General features: G+C 37.5%; 1 protein-coding gene across 1 annotated transcript; it reads left to right on the top strand.

The window, feature by feature from the left end:
* Positions 1–525: 525 nt before the first annotated feature.
* LOC147331569 (B-cell receptor CD22-like) lies at positions 526–14,004 on the top strand. The gene is made up of 13 exons (XM_086293978.1): positions 526–659; positions 3,567–3,923; positions 4,027–4,260; positions 4,444–4,704; positions 10,145–10,405; positions 10,702–10,899; positions 10,994–11,254; positions 11,356–11,616; positions 11,982–12,072; positions 12,163–12,223; positions 12,629–12,670; positions 12,922–13,100; positions 13,343–14,004. Exons 1-13 carry the CDS (start codon positions 596–598, stop codon positions 13,404–13,406), a joined length of 2,334 nt encoding a protein of 777 aa, XP_086150104.1. The 5' UTR covers positions 526–595; the 3' UTR covers positions 13,407–14,004.
* Positions 14,005–21,655: the final 7,651 nt, after the last annotated feature.

Genomic DNA, 21,655 nt, shown 5'->3' with positions numbered 1-21,655 from the left:
GTCACGCTTCTTCTGCCAATATCAAGTGACGGGCAGAGCTCTATTGTCTACTCTATGCTATCAAGGTTATTATGTACACTGTGTTTAGTCAGCAGATCATACGGGCACCTACACACACATTTAAACTATAATGAATATGCAAAGAAGATAACCAGGAATTAGCTTTCACAGTTCATGTGTGCTTTTCTCAGCACTCGTGGTTCAGACCACGCTCATTTTTAACTCTGACCTCATTTTGAGCTCAGCTCTAATTCTGTAAAGTGTTGTGAGTCCATCTCACACACTTGTATCACATCAAAAACATTTGTTCACAGATTGAAAAAGGCTTCCTGCCACAGAGAGCATCTCCTGGATGACTAAGACGTTGTAAAGAATATCAGACACGCTGTCACTGCTGGTAAAACTGCAGCTTTGCTGTCTTGAAGTTTTATCCACTTGCATCTGGTTAACCATGTATGCAAATAAGGAGGAAGATGAGAGGGTGTCATTTTTTAACACTTCACTTCTGTATCTTAAAGACTGTGCTGAGTCGACTTCTGCTTTACAGAAAGGACTGTCAGTTATCTACTTGCATTTTAACGGCTCACACAGAGCAATGAGAGGAGCAGCTATGAGTGTAATAACAGCAGTCAGTGGATTTGTTCTCCTCACTGTGACAGGTTGGTCTGCTGTGAGTAATTCTACTTTGAGTAACCAAATGTGACAGAAAATATAATTCAGACACTGATTTGTTTTCAGGTGAATGTATTTTTCTTCCATCTGTAAAATGATGCTGTGTGAAACATCGTCTGTCCTTACAGCTCTGCAGCTCCAGCCTTCTGTCTCCATTCTTGAATGTTTTTCTTTGCACTGTTAACACTCAGCAGTTCAGAGTTTTACAGTCTAATCATTTTATCTGCGTTTTATTCCAGTGCCATAAATCTGGACACTAATGATGTTTGGGTGAAAGACCCAATAATTTAGTCTAATTATTATAAATCATCTGTCGTCTTAGATTCACAGAATGTATTTGTTGTGTTTAAGTGGATTTCCTCAGGATGAACATGGCCGACGTTTATCAGTGTGAACTGTTTGTTCCTCTTTTTGTTTTCATGCTGACAAAACCCAGACTAGCAGTCTCACTTCACCTCTTTCCTTTTTTCTTTCTCCACATAAAGACCAAATTGTAAAGTCATGGCTGCCATTGACTAAGTGATAGTGACACTACAGCCACTTCTAGCTGCTCTGTAAAATGAACGAGTCATTTAACGTTTAACAAAACTTTATCTGTGAAATGGAAGTTTTTAGCTCGTTACACAGAAAAGCCAACATGTAACGTCCCCATATGAGAACATGTCTCTGTGTCTGTGTTTGTGTCCTTCTTTGTGGTTCTGCTGAAGTGTCTCTATGTGTCAGTGTGTCTCTCATTATATAAGTGTCATTGGGTGTAATTTATCCTAGAAGTTACTTGTGTAAGAAATTGTTAATTCCATAGACTACATTTTTACTTTTTATTCTTTACCCTTTAAATCAGAATGAGGTCCAACTACTTTTATCTGTTTTATTTATTTATTATTTTACTTTCTTTTTAAAATCCTGTCCTGTTCTCCTATGTTTTCCATTTTATTTCTGTTTATTGTGCTTCATTTTGGTCAGCAGTGGATGTTTTAAGTGTGTGCTAGAACTCAATTTGACTAAACTAACAAAATACTCCATTAGGCTTATTTTGGGTCTAACCACTGCTCTTCAGTAGTGCTTAGAGTACTACAGTAGTGATTAGTGCCTTTCTGTTTTGGAGTGTTTCTGAGTTAATAATTGATTATCTAAAATGTACCCTTTCATAACAAAAACTCTGATACTGACTGTGTAAGAATCTATATCATTGCAGTGACGGGCATGTCACTGCAACCCCCTCTGGCTTTTGCTCCACGGCTGCGGGGTGACCCTTGGGCTCTCCTCAGCTCTTTCATGGACAGTGGCACAGTTGTCCCTCCAGTTAATGTCCCATTAAAAGAGCCATAAATGTAATAAAAAGAGTACTTTAGGACCATGGTTGCCTCGATTTTTATTTCTTTCTTCTTCTTTGTGGTTCCGTTCGTCGCCACTCTGCCCGTGTAACCAGTATGTAAGAAAAATAACAAAAGATGGCCAATTTTAGAAACTTAAGGAATGGTAGGAGCCAAGAGGATGGGTAACCACAAGGAAAACACAACCACAAGATGTTGAAACTGCATCTCGTTGTATTAAAATATTGTAAGCTGTATTACAACCAACAACAGTAGCGAATACAGCGTGCGTGCACGAATACCAAAAAAATATAATAAAGTAAAATGAATTCAGACCTGGGTCTTTTCAATGTCAGTGTTGTCCAGTTCAGGCCTGTTGGGTGATCTGGGCACTTTACTGGTGTGAAACCAGTCCAACAATCAACGTATGTTTTGCACATTTTGTTCTGCCACAATCGGACTGCAAGATTCAGTTCCATATGAGCTGTGCCTCACCATCCATCGCAATGGAAGATCATCATTCTTCTGTTGATTTCCAGAAGGTCTGTGGAAGTTCTCTGTGGACTCTGTTTCTTGATATCCAATTAAAAAAAACAACCTTATCAATGCAAAGCACCGTGTATTCACAAAAAACAGGTTTCCAGATGTAGCAGCTGACCGAACAGACCTCAGGCTTCAGCCGCTATCCAGCCTGAATAGCAACAACATTCCTTTAGCATTGTAGGTACACCTTTAGCGGGTGTAGCGCTAAGCAGCTTTACCAGTGTAAACAGACAGGAAACAGCTAAAGGCGGGACAACAAATCCGATTGGTTAAAAATGAAATCGTCCATCAAGGTCAGAAAATAATGATCATTAAACACAACAGAATATATAACAAAACAAAAAGTAACAAGGCTTTCAACCCAACGATAACTTACTTTTATACAAGTTTATACAATTATTCAAAATTTAGTTGTGCTTTATTTTTTTTGTTTCTTTTTCTGATTTTGAAGATTTTAGACTGAAATACATTAAACTACATGAGCAATAATTCCAACAAAGGTTTCTACTCTTATGTGTTTGTTACTGTTACACGTGCTTCTCCTCTCCCATGTCCTCTCCTGTCTCCATCATCAGTGCTAACCATCTCCATGCTGCCTTCACTCTCATACGATGGCTGAAATATGTTTAAATTAATTTCAAGCTCATCTTACCTTGTGCACAGAGCAACAGTGGGTCAATGCAGTCAACTCTAGCAGCCTGTAACTTCTACACATTTACCTTTATCATCAGCAAATCATTTTTCATTATAGTTTGTTTTATTCTAACATTAAGTGAGAGTCTAATTATCTGTCCAAATGACAACAGTAACTGCAGGTTCTCATTACACTCGGTCTACAAAGCAGCTGCTCTCACTCAGTTCCTGCCGTCTAATGTGAAGATCAGATGAATCTTTAGCTGAAAATAAAAACCTGCAAACTTTGTTTTCCATGACATGAAGCTGAAAATGTAGCCTACAGAAAAATACTAATCCAAATGAGTCTGTTTAATTTTTGTTAATCTAACTTTATTTTTTGTTATGATGTGCTCTGTGTTACAGTCGTTCTGGGTCAGTATGGCTGGGGAGTGACTTACACTTCTACTCAGGTCTGTGCCTTCAAAGGAGCAACAGAAGAAATACGCTGCACCTTCAGATACCCATCGACTATAAATGGAAGAAATACAAGAGTTGTCAAAAAATTCTGGTTCATCACACACAAAAATAATGAGCCTGTGGACCTGAAAACAGATCCAGAGTATTCAGGTCGAGTTCAGTATCAGTGTGAAAACAACGACTGCACTCTGAGAATCACAGACCTGAGAGAGAGCGACTCAGCTGAGTACAAGTTCAGATTCATAACAAACAATCCAAGAGGGAAATATTCTGGATCACCTGGAGTCACTTTGACTGTCACAGGTAAAATAATTTTCAGTGGAAGTAACTTTAAACATTTATAAGCTTTTCAGCTGTCTGTATGTTGAGAGTTTGTTTTAATATAATATCTGTTGTTTGCTCCCAGGTCCACAGCTCCAGGTACATGTGAGGAGATCAACAGTAAACTCTTATTCTAACTGGAAAGAGCTGACATGTCACAACAACTGTCAGCTACCTGATCAATCTTCCTACATCTGGTACAGGAATGGACACAAACTTTCATCAGACGAACAATATTTACACCTCAACACATTTGATTCTGCAGACAGTTTTCACTGTGCTGTGAAAGGATATGAGCAATTCCCTTCTCCAACAGTGTGTGAGTTCACTACTTTTTGTTTCATTAAGAGAATTATATTTAATTTTTCTTTATTTACGTGAATGTGTCTGTATGTTAGTTTTAGTCAGAGGCCTTTCTTTTGGGAGGTTTACAATGTTTTCTTTTTAGAATATAAATTTCTAAAATTTGGTTTTGTTGTGATACTTATGTTTCCTCCTCCAGATGCTCCAAAGCTTCCCTCTGTGTCAGTGAGTCCCTCTGCTGAGATAGTGGAGGGCAGTTCAGTGACTCTGACCTGTAGCAGTGATGCTAACCCAGCAGCTAACTACACCTGGTACAAGGAGGATGTCATCAACCCTCTCATTTACCAAAACCAACATTTTTTCTTCTCCATCCTGCCCTCTGACTCTGGAAAGTATTACTGTACAGCTGATAATGACCTGGGACAAAAGAGATCTGAAAGCAGAACTATTGATGTGAAATGTGAGTAAAATACATTTATAAGCTGTAAAGACTTTTTGAAGAGCTGTGAGACTGCTGCAGGAATATGGAAAAACTTGAATTACATATCACGAAGACCATGTTTGCAGTTTTTAGAAATACTGTTATTCTTTTTATTTTCAATGGTTGAGTGTGTGAGCTGAACTATTTTTATGCATTCAAATAGAAAAAAAAAACAGAATTCCATGATTAGAAAATGTCATAAACAAATTTTACATGTTTTCTATTCATAATAGAACATAAAAAAATATCAGCTGAGAAAATGTACGATTTAAAGAGTACAAGTAAAGTATTTGTTCATTCTGAGTTTCATGACAGTAACACAAGTCCAAAAATTTGGATGGGGCCAACAAAAGGCTGGAAAACTAAGAGTTACTAAAAACATCTGGAGGAACATGTTGCATCAAGTTAACTGGCAACAGTCTCGCAACATGTTTGGGTATAAAAATAAAATCCGAGAGACGCAGTTTCTCAGAAATAAAGACGGGCAAAGGTTCTTCAATCTGTAAAAACCTGTGACTACAAATTGTGGGAATTTTACAAAATTATCGTCCACGATTTTATGTTTTAAGACTCTGGATATCTGACAAACTACATTACATGATACCATCAAATATTGAGCGAATCTAGAGAAATCTGTGTGCATAAGTTGCATTGACTGAGATGAATATTGGATGCCTGTGATATTCAGACCCTCAAAAAGGTAAAAGTGTCTCTGCTCCAGATCTTTTGAAAATGTGCTGCTGTCACTGAATTCAAAATATGCTTATTAGTTTGCAGAGTTTGGCTAACCTTAGCAGCACAGACAGAAGTTGGTTTCTTCCAAGCTAGCATCCACTCCTTTATGCCGAATGAGACTGCCTTTGCCAGTGGGCTGTCATTTGCTTCCTTTCCTGGTTCTCCTTTACATCCTTCCTTCTTTTTGGATGCTCAGTCATCGGTCAAGAGTGCAGCCCAGGTTACTGGCCAGTGGGCTCTTCATCTTTGAACAAGTAACTGCCATTATATATTAATACAATAAGAAGACCACAGACTAGAGTTTAAGGTGACTAGCAAGGGCAGCAATATTTCTAGTTGGTCATATCACTAATAAAAAAAAAGTGTGTAGGGTATGAATGCTGGGTATTCCATCCAGCCTAATGCAGAAATTAGTCAGCTTTATGCTTTTGAAAATTGGAGGACAAATGGCAGGATATGTTTTATAATCTAAGATACAGTGGCTTGCAAAAGTATTCGGCCCCCTTGAACTTTCCCACATTTTGTCACATTACAGCCACAAACATGAATCAATTTTATTGGAATTCCACGTGAAAGACCAACAAAGTGGTGTACACGTGAGAAGTGGAACGAAAATCATACATGATTCCAAACATTTTTTACAAATAAATAATTGCAAAGTGGGGTGTGCGTAATTATTCAGCCCCATGAATCAGCACTTTGTAGAACCACCTTTTGCTGCAATTACAGCTGCCAGTCTTTTAGGGTTTGTCTCTACCAGCTTTGCACATCTACAGACTGAAATCTTTGCCCATTCTTCTTTGCAAAACAGCTCCAGCTCAGTCAGATTAGATGGAGAGTGTTTGTGAACAGCAGTTTTCAGATCTTGCCACAGATTCTCGATTGGATTTAGATCTGGACTTTGACTGGGCCAGTCTAACACATGGATATGTTTTGTGTGAAACCATCCCATTGTTGCCCTGGCTTTATGTTTAGGGTCGTTGTCCTGCTGGAAGGTGAACCTCCGCCCCAGTCTCAAGTCTTTTGCAGATTCCAAGAGGGTTTCTTCCAAGATTGCCCTGTGTTTGGCTCCATCCATCTTCCCATCAACTCTGACCAGCTTCCCTGTCCCTGCTGAAGAGAAGCACCCCCAGAGCATGATGCTGCCACCACCATATTTGACAGTGGGGATGGTGTGTTCAGAGTGTGCAGTGTTAGTTTTCCGCCACACACAGCGTTTTGCATTTTGGCCAAAAAGTTCCATTTTGGTCTCATCTGACCAGAGCAGCTTCTTCCACATGTTTGCTGTGTCCCCGCATGGCTTGTGCCAAACTGCAAACAGAACTTCTTATGGTTTTCTGTTAACAATGGCTTTCTTCTTGCCACTCTTCCATAAAGGCCAACTTTGTGCAATGCACGACTAATAGTTGTCCTATGGACAGATTCCCCCACCTGAGCTGTAGATCTCTGCAGCTCGTCCAGAGTCACCATGGGCCTCTTGGCTGCATTTCTGATCAGCGCACTGCTTGTTGGGTCTGTGAGTTTAGGTGGACGGCCTTGTCTTGGTAGGTTTACAGTTTTGCCATACTCCTTCCATTTCTGAATGATCGCTTGAACAGTGCTCCGTGGGATGTTCAAGGCTTGGGAAATCTTTTTGTAGCCTAAGCCTGCTTTAAATTTCTCAATAACTTTATCCCTTCATGGTGTTGTTGCTCCCAGTATTCTCTTAGACAACCTCTGTTGCTGCACTCAGACCAAAGGGGGCTGAATAATTACGCACACCCCACTTTGCAGTTATTTCTTTGTAAAAAACGTTTGGAATCATGTATGATTTTCGTTCCACTTCTCACGTGTACACCACTTTGTGTTGGTCTTTCATGTGGAATTCCAATAAAATTGATCCATGTTTGTGGCTATAATGTGACAAAATGTGGGAAAGTTCAAGGGGGCCGAATACTTTTGCAAGCCACTGTATATGAACACATGTAAGAACCGTTACAAATGTCTACATCGAAATCTCAGTAAATAGTGATATATAGTTTGATCCGATCATTTCCACTTTCAAAAGTGTGTTCATACAAATATTTGAGACATTTCTTTAAATAACAGACTGCTTTATCCAACTGAGAACATCAACTGCAGCTTCTCATTACCAGAGGTGGGACCAAGTCATTGTTTTGCAAGTCTCAAGTAAGTCTCAAGTCTTTATCCTCAAGTCTCAAGTCAAGTCTCAAGTAATGTCAGGCAAGTCAGAGTCGAGTCTCAAGTCACTGGTGTAAAAGTCCGAGTCAAGTCACAAGTCTGAAATTTTGAATTTCAAGTCCTTTCGAGTCTTTAAAAAAAAAAAAAAAGAAAAAAGTATGTTGCAGTTATGCTAAATGTAAATATTAGACCATGTAATTTTTAAATCTGTGTTTTTCTCAACACATGACAAAATAGTGAACTTAGAAAATATACACAAATTGTGAAATTGCACCTCTTTAAAATGCAGCTCAATTAAACCTAGCTCCAAGAATAATTTTTACCGACAGTTCTGAGATAAGCTGCATGTTATTCTTGGATGCGGTTGTAGGACCGGTGTTGTGCCAAAAAGTGATTGTCTGCCAAAAACTGATTTCCGGTATTTGCCAAAAAGCGATTGCTCATATTTAAAGTGCTATAAGTAACTTGTTGGGCTATAATATGTTAAACATATGTCAAATGCATCCCTTATGGATGACATAAAGTCATCTTGAGCCACAAACAACATTCGTGTAGCAAGATACAAGCCGCAATCAGTTTTTGGCAGCGACTTTTATATAACCTTTATTTATGCAGTAAAAAAAATCTCATTAACATTAAAAATGTATTTTGTAAGAGTAAGTTGCCCAACAGGACAGCAGAAATGGCAGCAAATATTACAATAGTTCTGTAAAAATATTTTAAGTGGGGATAAAGGACCGGATTGGTTATAATGTAAGTACAAGTTGTAAAGATACTTAAAAAACAGATAATTTTTTAATTCTTTATGTAACCCCTTTGTATCCCCTGTTCACCGAAGTCTATTTACGAACATACGTAAAGATATTACACATAAAAAATACACAGAAACACTGGAAATCAGTTTTTGGCAGACAATCACTTTTTGGCACAACACCGGCTTTAAAATCGCATGACAAAAATATCATATACATTAAAAAAACTGCATCACCAACGTAGCCTGGACAACATTTGCTAGTTAGATGAAGTCAGCTATCTCATCGTAGCATATTTATATGCATATTTATAATTATACGGTTCTTGTGAGTGCATACACTCGTGAAGTTTAGTAACTTCCGGTCACTGCAACAAGCCCAGGTACAGTTTACCGACGGATGGGTGCAGGACCTTGAAATGCACCGTGTAGAACGAAAGACCATCGTACGTATCATAAGTTTACCAGTCTCACAAATAGTCTTCATAAATACACATTCGTTATCCGTTTATTAATATAACCTTTGAGCTTAACGGTAATTAATTAGTAGTGGAAATAATTTCTGGTACGCCTTACAGAAATGTAGCAGTGACAATAATATTGTATGCTGTAATCGCACTGGGCAATTAGTGATACAAAACAACTGTTTTATTCTGTGAATAAAAGTATATGTTTTTGTCAATGTACCATAATAACAGAAGCGAAACGCAATATTGTGTCAGGACAATTCACTATTTATGCACAATAAATAAAGGAGCATAGCGCGACAATTTCTGTTCAGCGACAGACTTGCTTGTAACCTATATCACCAATTATGTTATGAAAATGACGCATTAACTACTAAAAAACACTGACCTTCGTGTAAATGCTTGGAGCAGACTAACCTGTGAGCTGAAGGGTTCTGGGACGTTATATTTGGTCTTTGAATGGCTGCAATCCAGTCGCCTCTTTGTTACTTCGGAAACATGGCTCGAACAATTTCTCTTCAACGACGTAATCCGATAACAACCGATCTCTTTACCCGTCGGCTTCCCGTGGCTGTCATGCGACCGGCTATTGCAGTTAATAATACAACAGCTTCTTGACATTTTTGTGTTTCTTTTTATCGCTGTGTGACTGATTTCAATTGAAAGCCTGTGTGCGCTAGTACCGCTTGCCACGAGTTCCCAGAATCCTTTGCGGTTCTACCCGTGAATGACGTCACATTTTCAATCTCTATATAATATGCATGTTAAATTTTATATTTGGGGTAAAATATCAAGTCTTTTCAAGTAAACCGGTTCAAGTCCAATTCAAGTCCCAAGTCATTGGTGTAAAAGTCCAAGTCAAGTCACAAGTCTTAGAACATTTTTTCAAGTCAAGTCTAAAGTCATAAAATTAATGACTCAAGTCTGACTCCAGTCCAAGTCATGTGACTCGAGTCCACACCTCTGCTCATTACACACAAAGCAATTCTTCAAAGCAAAGCGGTTTCATTGAGATTCCTCTAATATTGAAATCAAACAAGTTTTTAGCTGAAGAAAAACCTGCAGACAGTTTTAACTGTGCTGTGAAAGGATAAGAGCTTTTCCATTCTAACAGTGTGTGAGTTCACTTCTCTTACTCCTTTACTCCTCAATAAAGCTGATTTGTTTCGTTTTGGGAAGTTTACAATGTTTTCCTTTTAGAATATAAGCTATTAATATTTGAAAATTTGGTTCTAACTATATATTGTATATATTGTAATTACATATTGTATGTTTCCTCCTCCAGATGCTCCAAAGCTTCCCTCTGTGTCAGTGAGTCCCTCTGCTGAGATAGTGGAGGGCAGTTCAGTGAATCTGACCTGTAGCAGTGATGCTAACCCAGCAGCTAACTACACCTGGTACAAGGAGGATGTCATCAACCCTCTCAGTTACCAAAACCAACATGTTTTCAGCTCCATCCTGCCCTCTGACTCTGGAAAGTATTACTGTACAGCTGATAATGACCTGGGACAAAATAAATCTGAAAGCAGAACTATTGATGTGAAATATGAGTAAAATAAATATATTTTTAAGTACATTGTCTTAGTTTAACATGTGGTATGTTTTCTGTGTTCTGATGATTTGCAAAACAATATATTGTATTTGTATTTTATTTATATTTTACACAATTTTGTCACACTTTTTTGGACTAAAGGTTATTTAGGATTTTTTTTTTGTTCTGTGAATGTCTTTTAATAAATATAACACATCAATGTACTCTTTTACGTATGTAACTTAGTTTTTTCATTAACAGTGTGTGTGTAAGACACTGATAATTTACATTAAACTCTTATATATTAACAGATGCTCCAAAGCTTCCCTCTGTGTCAGTGAGTCCCTCTGCTGAGATAGTGGAGGACAGTTCAGTCACTCTGACCTGTAGCAGTGATGCTAACCCAGCAGCTAAATACACCTGGTACAAAGACAACAAAGTACTGGCAACAAGACAAAAGAATCAGTATGGACAGAAGAACTCTACGTCTCTATCAATAGATGTTCAATGTTAGTCTTTTTTCAGTGGAGATCTCTAAAAATAATACTTGATAACATTAATAGAATGTGATTATATACATGTTTTTTATTTAATGTTTGCTAGATGCTCTAAAGCTTCCCTCTGTGTCAGTGAGTCCCTCTGCTGAGATAGTGGAGGGCAGTTCAGTCACTCTGACCTGTAGCAGTGATGCTAATCCAGCAGCTAGTTACACCTGGTACAAAGACAACAAAGTACTTTCAACGGGACAAAAGGATGTTTATCACTTTATCTCCATCAAATTGGAGAACAGTGGGAATTATTCCTGCAAGTCTGAGAATCAGTATGGACAGAAGAACTCTACGTCTCTATCCATAGATGTTCAATGTTAGTTGTTTTTTTTTTCAGTGGAGATCTCTAAAAAAATAACACTTGGTAACATTAATAGAATGTAATTATATACATGTTTTTTATTTAATGTTTGCTAGATGCTCCAAAGCTTCCCTCTGTGTCAGTGAGTCCCTCTGCTGAGATAGTGGAGGGCAGTTCAGTCACTCTGACCTGTAGCAGTGATGCTAACCCAGCAGCTAAATACACCTGGTACAAGGAGGATGAAGACTCACCTAAAGCATCAGGACACAACTTCACCATCAGCAACATCAGACCTGAGCACAGTGGGAGTTATTACTGTGTGGCCCACAACAGCAGAGGACGTCATAATGTCACCTTACAGCTGACTGTCAGGGAAGGTACATTTTTTATTTCACTTACTCATTTGCTCATAGATGTCATAACCCACTATATATAATAATGTGTGTGGTAGTAATGAGCAGCTCATGGCATTGTTTATAATCAGTGCATGGACACACTAAACAATAATAGCAAACTATTCACAATCACTCGGAGTTTAACTTATACAAATCTATTAATATGGTGAGATAACAATAATGCTCACAAAACAAACAAACAAATCAAGCAGTCCATCAATTACAACTTAAAAACCAGCAACATTTATATAGAAGAGAAAACAAAGCAAGGATTATTGTCTGTAATCCGTAATCTGGCTGCATATAAATACATGTTTTTATTTTTTATATTTGTTTTTAAATCACAGATTTCCCGAAGGCGGCAAAACTAGCTGTCACTGGAATAACTCTTGTGGTTTTCCTAGTTATTATATGCCTCTTGGTCTTTTTCCTGCTTGCGTGAGTATCTGCTGCACATTAAAAATCACCTTTGTTGGTGCTCAGATTGCTTACTTTTAATTAAGTTTTTCATTCCTCCCCCTGACCTAGAAAAAAGAAGCCCTCAGCGTTATTTCCTGTGCCTGGAAACAGACGGGACAACAACAACAAGGTGAGCATTTAATAACTGAGTGTGAAATCCTGTGAAACTGCATTCTGGTTAAAATTCAATTTGAACAGTCAAAGTGAAGTTTAAAATTCCAAAACACCTGCAGAAGAAAAGAGTTGAGCCACCCCAATTAGACTCATCCTTAACAATGTTTTTGATAAACTCAAATGTGGCTGTAGTTCTCACAATATTCTCTGTAAATCAGAGTTTTCTGCTAAAAATGTCATGAGCAACTGAGACATTAATAATGTCCATTCAGGTGACATCACGACTGATAAACCACCCAGTGGTATCAGACCCCCTGCTGTCTGTGGCCATAGACGCACACTGATTTAAAACTAGCTTGGAATCTCTGGATGTCTAATCTAGCTGGCTCCATAACATTTCCTTGAACATTTTCTTGAACAGGTTTCCTGCACATCTCCAAGTCAGCACACAGGGAAGACAGAGGTAAGACTGAAAACCAGATCTGAACTGCAAAAGAACTTTATACTGAGAGTCAGGGTTGTTGAGGGGGAGCTCTGGGCAACGTTACTTATCTTACTTTAAATATGAGTATGAGTATGCTTATTTATCCCTAAGTTGGTCAATCTCTATAACATGAATATTTATAAACATAAATAAGTAAAATGACTGTAAGTAGAGCAAATGAAGGAAATCAGCCAAAGTTCAACAGGTTTCTGAACTCTGTGTTTTTTCAGTCTCCACCCAGTCACTCAGAGGAAGATGAAGAGCTTAACTATGCTAGTGTCCGATTCTCAACGAACCAGACTGATCCCATTTATTACAACATCCGATCAGCTGGATCCCGCAGACAAAAGGTGAAAGAGGAGGATGAGCATGTAGAGTACGCTGCAGTCAACTTCAGTCCTGCCCTGAGGTAACCAGCACTAAGAATTTCAGTTGTATAGATGCATGCATCCATGTAAGGAAATCCAAGAACGTAACATTTACAGTGGGAAAAACATTTCATCCAACTGACTTCATAGCCTGAGGGTAACCGCTGTGGACTTTAGTGATTCTCTGACCGACCTGGCCTGCTGCTTTATACACTAGAAACATGAACTTGGGCACACATATTACAGCACGCCTCCTTCATCCATCCTATTTTTTTTTCTCCAGAACTGTACACCAGGACAGTGAGGAGGATCCGTCTGAATTGTACAGCACAGTCAAGAAAATCTGATAAAAGCAAAAGGAAGCCGAACTGTGGACCATTCTTTAATTGTCAGTTCCTAATAGAGCTACTGGACAGTAGATATGATTCTACAATATAATTTTGGTCAGGCGTTCATTGTCCCCTGAGGGTAACTGCTGTGGACTTGATTGTCTGATTTCATCTGAAGTTTTGTACTACACCTCTAGTTTTAACTTCAACTGATATTTCTTCAAAAGAGTGTCCAGATGTTTGGGGAGTAGAGGTTATTTTGTCATTTTCTTTGAAACTACTTGTTCAACACTGGAAAAAACAACAAGTCCATTCAAGATTTTTCAGGTTCTTAAAGTTTGGTACAAATATGCAGGTTATCTGTTGCTGTCTATTGCCAAGATTTAGTGCAAACCTTCATGTCCACCTTCTGATCCACCATCAGGCAAAAAATTCATCTCATACGTTTGTTGGAAGTCATGTATACTTGACTAAAATGTATATTTCTTTTAGTTTCATGAGACATAGGAAATGTTTTTGCACTGCAGCACTGTATGTAATAGCTAATACATGGTAAGCTTGTATTTATTAATATTATTAATATTATTGTTGTTGTAATACATCAGTATGCTGAGTTAAAGAGCACCGAGTTATTGGAAAAGAATATGCGTCCTGTTTCCACTCCATAGTAGTACAGAATAATATTTTACACATTTTCCACGATTCACTTTAGTTCTGTCTGTTTTATATTTTGTCTGCATCATTCCTGCTCTCAGTTGTTTAATTGTAATTTGCTTAAAGTAAAACCATCATTATTTAAAAGAACTCTTCTGTTTCCTGTTGTTAACTCTGATGGTGGTTTTGAATGTTGTTTTAAATGCATTCTTTTCACACTGATTGTTTATAACATGCTTTACAAATAGAATAATCTTTACATCTGAGTTCCCGAGTTCATGTTTTTGTGTCAGATATTTCTGTTTCAAAGCATTTCTTGTGTTATTTCTTGTATTATATTGTAACCATGTGCCTTTGTGTGCTCATGTTAGTTTTTACTTCATCTGTTAGCTTTTGTATTTTGTATATGGTGGTGCAGTGGTTAGCACTGTGTACTCTGGCTTCCTCCTACAGTCTAAACCATAGGCCGAGAGGCAGGGTACACCCTGAACAGGTCACCAGCAGGGCTAATACAGAGAGATAAACAACCACACAGCTAAAAAACCCATCTTTTTAAACTTGCTTTTAGTTGATTTTTATTTTTAGGTTTTAGCTTCTGTGAAGCACTTTGTGATTTTTATCTTGAAAGGTGCTATATAAATAAAGTTTTACTTACTTTTTACTTACTAAACACATGCAGTAAGCGGGGTTATGGTGATTTGAAATTGCTCCTAGGTGTGAATGGTTGTTTATCTCTCTGTATTAGCCCTGCTGGTGACCTGTTCAGGGTGTAACCTGCCTCTCGGCCTATGGTAGCTGGTATAGGTTTTAGTCCCCTTGTGACCCTGATAAGGGTAAGAGGATGGATGGATGTTAGTTTTCTGTCATTGTTGTTGACCGTCCTGAATAGTTTGTTGCTGAATACTCAGCTCCATCAGATCATCACTTACCCCAGTACTTCCTTGCCACCCTGTTTCTTAATTTGTCGTCATTTTTCATTTCTTATCTTCCATGTCTAGAGGTTGTTTTTGTGTCTGTGACTTAGGTTTTTTTCTTTCTTTTTCTTTTGTTCATTGTTCTGCTGCATGATCACCAGTACGTGACCACTTCCTGGATTTGACTAAAGGTTTGGAACCACACCTGTTCAAGTAGATGGAACAGTAGATAAATAAGAAGTCGGGGGAAGTCTAATGTCAAACCCATGTGTTATGCAAATGAATAACAGATAGATTTCAGTACACCTATTAGTAATGCAGCACATTGTTAAAGGGCATAGGGCCAAGTATAGAGTCACAGATTCATTTTTTCTAGTTGTGAACTATGTAAATACAAATCTAACAAGACGTTTCCTGTACAAAAAGGGCAGGAAAAGAAATGTTATGAAGCTTGCATCTCTTACCAAGTTGCCTTTTACTGGCACGTTGTTTATTCTGCAGAGAGGTAAAGAGGAAGGATTTAGCAACATCTTAATCTCTTTGAGTGTTTGAAGTGATTAATCATTTGTTCACTGTTTACTTTTAACTTCTTGTATTGTCACTAAAATCACAGAGAAAGCAGCTGTAAGTCTGACAGCAGCAGAGAGTGGATGTATTGTTCTTGTCCTCTTAGTGTCCCGTCAGTCCATCCATATTTATACTGAAGAGCACTTAGCCTTGTTATTCACAGCTGGTTTAATGTAGATTACAAAAATGAACCAGCCCCGTTCTATGATGACTGCTGAGCAGGTGTGTGTCTGTGCATTACTGCCTCGTTCATGTATCATTACAGATTATGTTTAATCAAATATTTCATTCAAACTGTTTATATATATCTGTGTGTGTGTGTGTGTGTGTGTGTGTGTGTGTGTGTGTGTGTGTGTGTGTGTGTGTGTGTGACTGCTCTAAAATGTACAGCATATGCAGCCTTTTGTTACCATCTCTCGCTGCATTCAGAATAAATGTTCTAAACAAGTGAATGCATTTGTTTAAAAATTCTGTATCTGTCCTCTTGAATTTTGATTTTTTTTTCTATCATATGCTTGTGTCTGTAATTATGGAATAATTTAAGGTATTTGCAGTTCATCTTTTAGTTCGAAATGAAGTCATCGTTGTTGCAGCTACCTCTCCAACACTGCCTTCTTCCAGAGTTAGACCACATTCTACTTTAACCCTCTGTTCATCTAACCTCAAAGCAAAGAACCAGGCACAGTTAGAGTGTTTTCAGAAGAAACTGCAACACAGTGGGATGTTGTGAAAAAAGATTGCATAACCAGTGTGTCATAGACTTCCTGTTATTGTCTTTCTCTCATACACCACATCATGTATACAATGAGAGGATGCAAAGTATGATGAGAAAAGAGTTGCGTTCAAAAGCAAGTGTCTGCTGTAGTGAGATCTAGCTTTCACCAACTGCGCCTTATCTCTAAGGCTAGGCATTATATTCCGCATGAGGACCTGGAGAAGCTTATTCACGCTTTTGTGACCTCCAGGTTGGATTATTGTAACTCCTTGTACTATGGTCTTCCCTCTTCTCTTCTTCTTAAACTGCAAACAGTCCAAAATGCAGCAGCCCACCTTTTGACTGGTACCAGGAAATTTTGCCATATTACCCCTGTTCTAGCTAGCCTGCATTGGCTGCCCATAAAGTACCGTATTCAATTTAAAATATTACTCCTTACTTTCAAAACTATTAATAAATTAGCGCCAAGTTATCTTAGTGAACTTCTCAAACCACATACTCCTGCTAGAACACTCAGATCTGCCACTCAACTACTTCTGACCCAACCCAGATCTCGACTGAAGTCCCGGGGTGACCGTGCGTTTGCTCTGGCTGCCCCGGTACTGTGGAATACCCTTCCTCTCGACCTCCACGCATCTGATTCCATTGCACTGTTCAAATCACGACTAAAAACCCACTTATTCAATCTTGCCTTTCCCTCTAGTTAATATTTCTTTTATGATTTTATATCATGCACTTCTATGCTCATTTAAATTCTTGTTTGCTTTGTACCTGTTGCTTTCCTATGTATTAGTGACAGTTATCTGCTTGCATATTTAGTACTTGCTTTGGTCCTATTTCTATTATCCTCCTCCTATACTCTATTTTACTTGTTAAGCACCTTGGCATACCCTTGGTTTTTAAGTGTGCTTTATAAATAAAGTTTATTATTATTATTATTAAAAGAAAATTAAGAACAATTGAGAGAAATTTACGAAACAACACTGGCGAGCGACAGACTGAAGAGACAAAGTGACCAAAGGAAACTAACTGCAGACTTCCAAAACCAACACGATGAAGTTCCTGCGACTCGTCGTCTCTCTGATGACAGGATCACTAAAGATCCTGTATATGCATATATATGTTTACTATATTTCAGTGTCTGAACTCTACAAGTCCTATCTGTATAAGAAGGACGTCTACAACCAACTGAAGTTCTCAGACACACAAATTCAATAACTGTACATCACATTTCTCTTTGCTCTGCAGGTTATGAGGCCTTCTTTGAAGTGGCTGCATATGCAGCATCATGGGTTCAATTCAGCTGCAGATAACCAAAAACAAATAAAAAAATATGATTATATTGATACATTTATTCCCAGCAGAACAACCTTAGCAAGCTCACAGAAGGATGTGTCAGAAAATACAGGATTTTCTCTGTAACATGAAAAAAAAATAAAAAATCTCAAGGTGGTCATTAAACATCTTGAACAGGCAGGTCGTGGGTACTACAAATGTATTTTATCAAAGATCAAACTTATGTCCTGTCATTAAGAACATGTTATTGGAACCTGGTAAGAAATGTGTGGATGTTGTTAAGAAGGAGTAGTAGTAGTGATAGTAGCAGTACATGTGGTGTTTAACTATTCTTTAGTAGCTAAAAAGAACAATAAACAGTTCCAATATAATGAAAACCTTTCGCTTAGTGTAATCAGTCAGAGCTCGCTGAAAGAATTCGGATCATCCTTTCTGGAACTAAAAACTGAAACTCAGAGTTACCATCTTTTGACTTCCTCAAGTTTAAATTTACACTTACAATTTGTTGAAGCTGCTTTCTGGAACACAGCCCCGGTCTTCAGCTCTCAGAAATCTCTATTACAAACATTTCATCAGGTTTACCAGCTAAAGTGGATCTGTTATATGTTTTTGTGACTTTTTCACATACATGTAAACATGTATGCTCTTGAATACCATTCTGGTCGTTTAGTTTTGGAGTAACCAACCAAATCAACAGTTCACTGCACAACCTCATCAGCTGGCACAGAGTCAACTGTTGGTTGTTTTTGAGGCCTAAAGACTAATATTGCATTAGATATATGACCAAAGTTTAAACAATAGTATGAATCTACTTTTAAACTGGTGCATGTTCATAATAAACACTGCCAGCGTTTTAAATAATGAGAAGGTTCAGGTCTCAGACTGTTCTACAAACTGTTTTAGGAGGGTTTATTTTCTAATATTGGAGCAGCATGTCACAGAGTTTTCATTCCTAATGTAGTAAAGTGTGAGTGGAAGTGTAGAAGGCATGCTTTTGTTTACCCAGTTAGTCCAAAAGGGAACAGAAATCTGAAAAACATGATCTGTCTCGCCTCTGATGCACAGAAGCCCCACCCACTAACAGTTCAAGACTTCCTTAAAAGGAAAGCTGTCTTAAAGGGGGAGGAGCTAAATAGTTTCTTTCAGATAGAGCATAAACTAAATCAAGTCTCCATAAGCAGCACTGTAAACAGACTGATTACATTCATCCATTCAGTTTCTAAAACTACGTATTCAGGGTCTCAGAAGGCCGGGGCCTCTACCCAAGCTGAGGGTATTTGAATTTGATCTGTAAAACATGCTCTACTAGAATATATCTGCATAATTTTTAAAATATGGAGCAAAATGCATCTCCTTCAAAGCAGAGTATTGATGATAGATTGATTAAATATGGATTGATTTCTATTTCTGGTTTTGTCCACAGACCCGGGGTCTGTGATTTCAGTTGTGGTTCACTGTCTGCATGTGCTGATGTTGCTGCTTATAGTCATCACATGGTTTGTCTTCAGATATCTCTGACATTTTTTCAATTTCGGAAAATCATTTATAATAAGATCTTTCTCATTTTATTTTACATACAATCACAAAATCAAAAACATAAAATGCAGAAATTATTGCATGGTTCATGCTAAATAGAAATGAGGATTTGTGGCCAAAATCATTAAAATACAATGATAAAACCTTTCTTTTTTTAATGTGTCTGAAGAGGAATGGAGCACAAAGGAAAATAAATGAGCTAGTGTGTAGCATAAAATTGTACTACATAATATCTACACAAAAAAGCACAGCACAGTACCACACTCAGTGAAAATTCACCATCCAAGGCTGAAAAGTTAAGCCAACACAAGCACCAAAAGCTGCAGCTCCTCTAATGACTAATTCAGGTTTTCTCCAAATAGACTCCTGTGTTAAACCTCTCAACTTTATGGCAGAAGATGGAGACCATGGTCATGGTCTCCACAGCTTAATGTTACCTTTAACACATTTTTTTCTATTCCCTTTTTACTTGTACGTTGCCTTTAAGCATGTTCAGTATGTGTTTATGTATTGCTCTGGCCCTGATTATATGAAACTAGCATTTACATAAATCATTTCATTAGTTAAAAAGCAGAGAGATGCCAGTTAACACAACTTTCATCTGAGAGAAAGATGCCGCTGCTACTAGTACTGTTCAAAGAGGCAGACGAACATCTTAGATCCAACATTTAACTGCTGAAGATTAATAACATTTAAATTAGAAATATGTTTGACAAGTATTTCTGTGGATAGTTAGCGAGGCCTGCAGCACAGGTGGTCCTTCTGTTGTCTCGAAAACTTGCTAAACAGTTTTTACATTTAATTGACAAGTTTTATTTAAAACCTGTAATTTACTTCAGAGCAACACACTTTACACCTTAATAAGAAGTGAAAAGCCAACAGATCTAAAACATGTAGTAAATATAGGCTTTTGTCAGCAACACTTGCTGTTTTAAAAAATGAATATTATAAAATGTGAACACACATTTATTTTAGTCTGTGAGTCACTGGCTTTAGTTTCTTCTTAAATATTGTTTTTCTGTGTGACATTATTTCACACATCATGGAGCAATTCATTTGTGCGTCCTTTCATAATGTACAAAATGGATTTTTATTAATAAATTAACTCCTCTTTTTTTCATTACATTGGAGCTTTTATTTGTGTGTGTGTTTTGGGTTTTTTAGGGCCTCATTTAACCATCTGAGGTGGGATTACATCAGATTGACTTCAGTTTGTGGAGAGTTCAAAGTGGCTAACACTTCACTTTTCTGAGTGAAATTCTAGCAGTCGTAGCGTACAGCCTGGACAGACTTCTACAAGTCTCAAAGTACACAAGCTTTTTTGCGCCACAGACCGGAATTTACAGAGAATTACTGGCAGCTGTGGTTGCCAGAATTTCACGGTGAAAGATGAACTGTAAATGTAGAACACAAAACGGTATCCTATTTTGGTAAAAATTAAAAGCACGGTATGTTTCGAGTAATTAACATACAGTTGTAACTTGTAAATTCAAATGAAAAAAGCAGCAAAGATTGTCATTCATACAGAGTTATTATGTAAATTGTAGGGTGATTAATTGTAGATAATGTTACAGATTTTTCCTGTTGTTTTCTAAGACAGTGTGCCATATTACTGTAAATTAATATATTTTCAACATATTAGTAGTGTAAAAATAAAAGCAAATCACCGTTTGTCAATCATCATCATTTACTCTTCTTGATTTAATGGTAATTTACCGTTGCCATTTTACAGTTTTCTAGGGTAATTTTTACATACATTTCTTACAGTGCAGTTGCAAAAAAAAAGAAATTTAGAAAACCATAAATTTCACACCCAAGGCTAAACTCTCGCGGCCTGGTTGCAAATGACTCACAGACGGGTCCGTGGCCTGGTGGTTGAGGACCGCTGCCTTATAGGACAATTAATTACTAGTTCTTTTCTAATAATGTGTCACTGAAGTATAGATCATGAATGTTGCTGGTTATTTCCTGTCATGTTTAAAAGCTGAGGCTCACATTACTCTGTTGAACCATTCAGTCCTCAGCTCCATTGAAAACAAATCCATGTTTTTTTCACAATTTTATTGTCCTATAACGTAAAAAATACAAAAAAAAAAGATTCTATATATTTCTACACTTTTCCATTGATATTACATTAATCCAGACAATGTTATAACAATGCAAAATGCAAACAATGCATTAGTTGTATGACGTCCTTATACGCTCTGTTGTTTGTGCTACGTGTTACCCCAGAACTCTAAATACAAACATAATATAAATATAATAAAAACATAATACAAATTTGATTTGTCACAGTTGTTTATTTATGTGAAAAATACAAATTTTGTTTATAAACATCTAAAAGAACCAGCTCGAATAACCTGTAAAGGATGTAATCATGCTCAGTTTTACTTTAATATACCAATTTATTTATAAATCTTACAAAACTAGGGAAAAGTCTGCACTTCACACAGACAGCTGACTGAAAAGCACGTCACACTCAGTGAACAAATTTCCTTCGTGAGTGAAACACAGATGTCTGCTGTGGTGTTGTGATGTCCCATTTTCATATAGCATAAAACCAAATGTATGTTTTTTTCGATCCT

This window comes from Aulonocara sp. 'chitande type north' Nkhata Bay, linkage group LG5, assembly GCF_057382095.1.
Source record: "Aulonocara sp. 'chitande type north' Nkhata Bay isolate Kocher_YH1m ecotype deep benthic linkage group LG5, A_spYH_male_GT1.1, whole genome shotgun sequence".
NCBI lineage: Eukaryota > Metazoa > Chordata > Actinopteri > Cichliformes > Cichlidae > Aulonocara > Aulonocara sp. 'chitande type north' Nkhata Bay.
This window is presented reverse-complemented; position numbering and strand designations above follow the sequence as displayed.

Coding starts and splice junctions, on each gene's coding strand:
- LOC147331569 (XM_086293978.1), top strand. CDS start 596: ATGAGAGGAGCAGCTATGAGTGTAATAACAGCAGTCAGTGGATTTGTT. Junction 4,705..10,144: donor CAGAACTATTGATGTGAAAT/GTGAGTAAAATA, acceptor TTCCTCCTCCAG/ATGCTCCAAAGCTTCCCTCT. Junction 11,617..11,981: donor ACAGCTGACTGTCAGGGAAG/GTACATTTTTTA, acceptor TTTAAATCACAG/ATTTCCCGAAGGCGGCAAAA.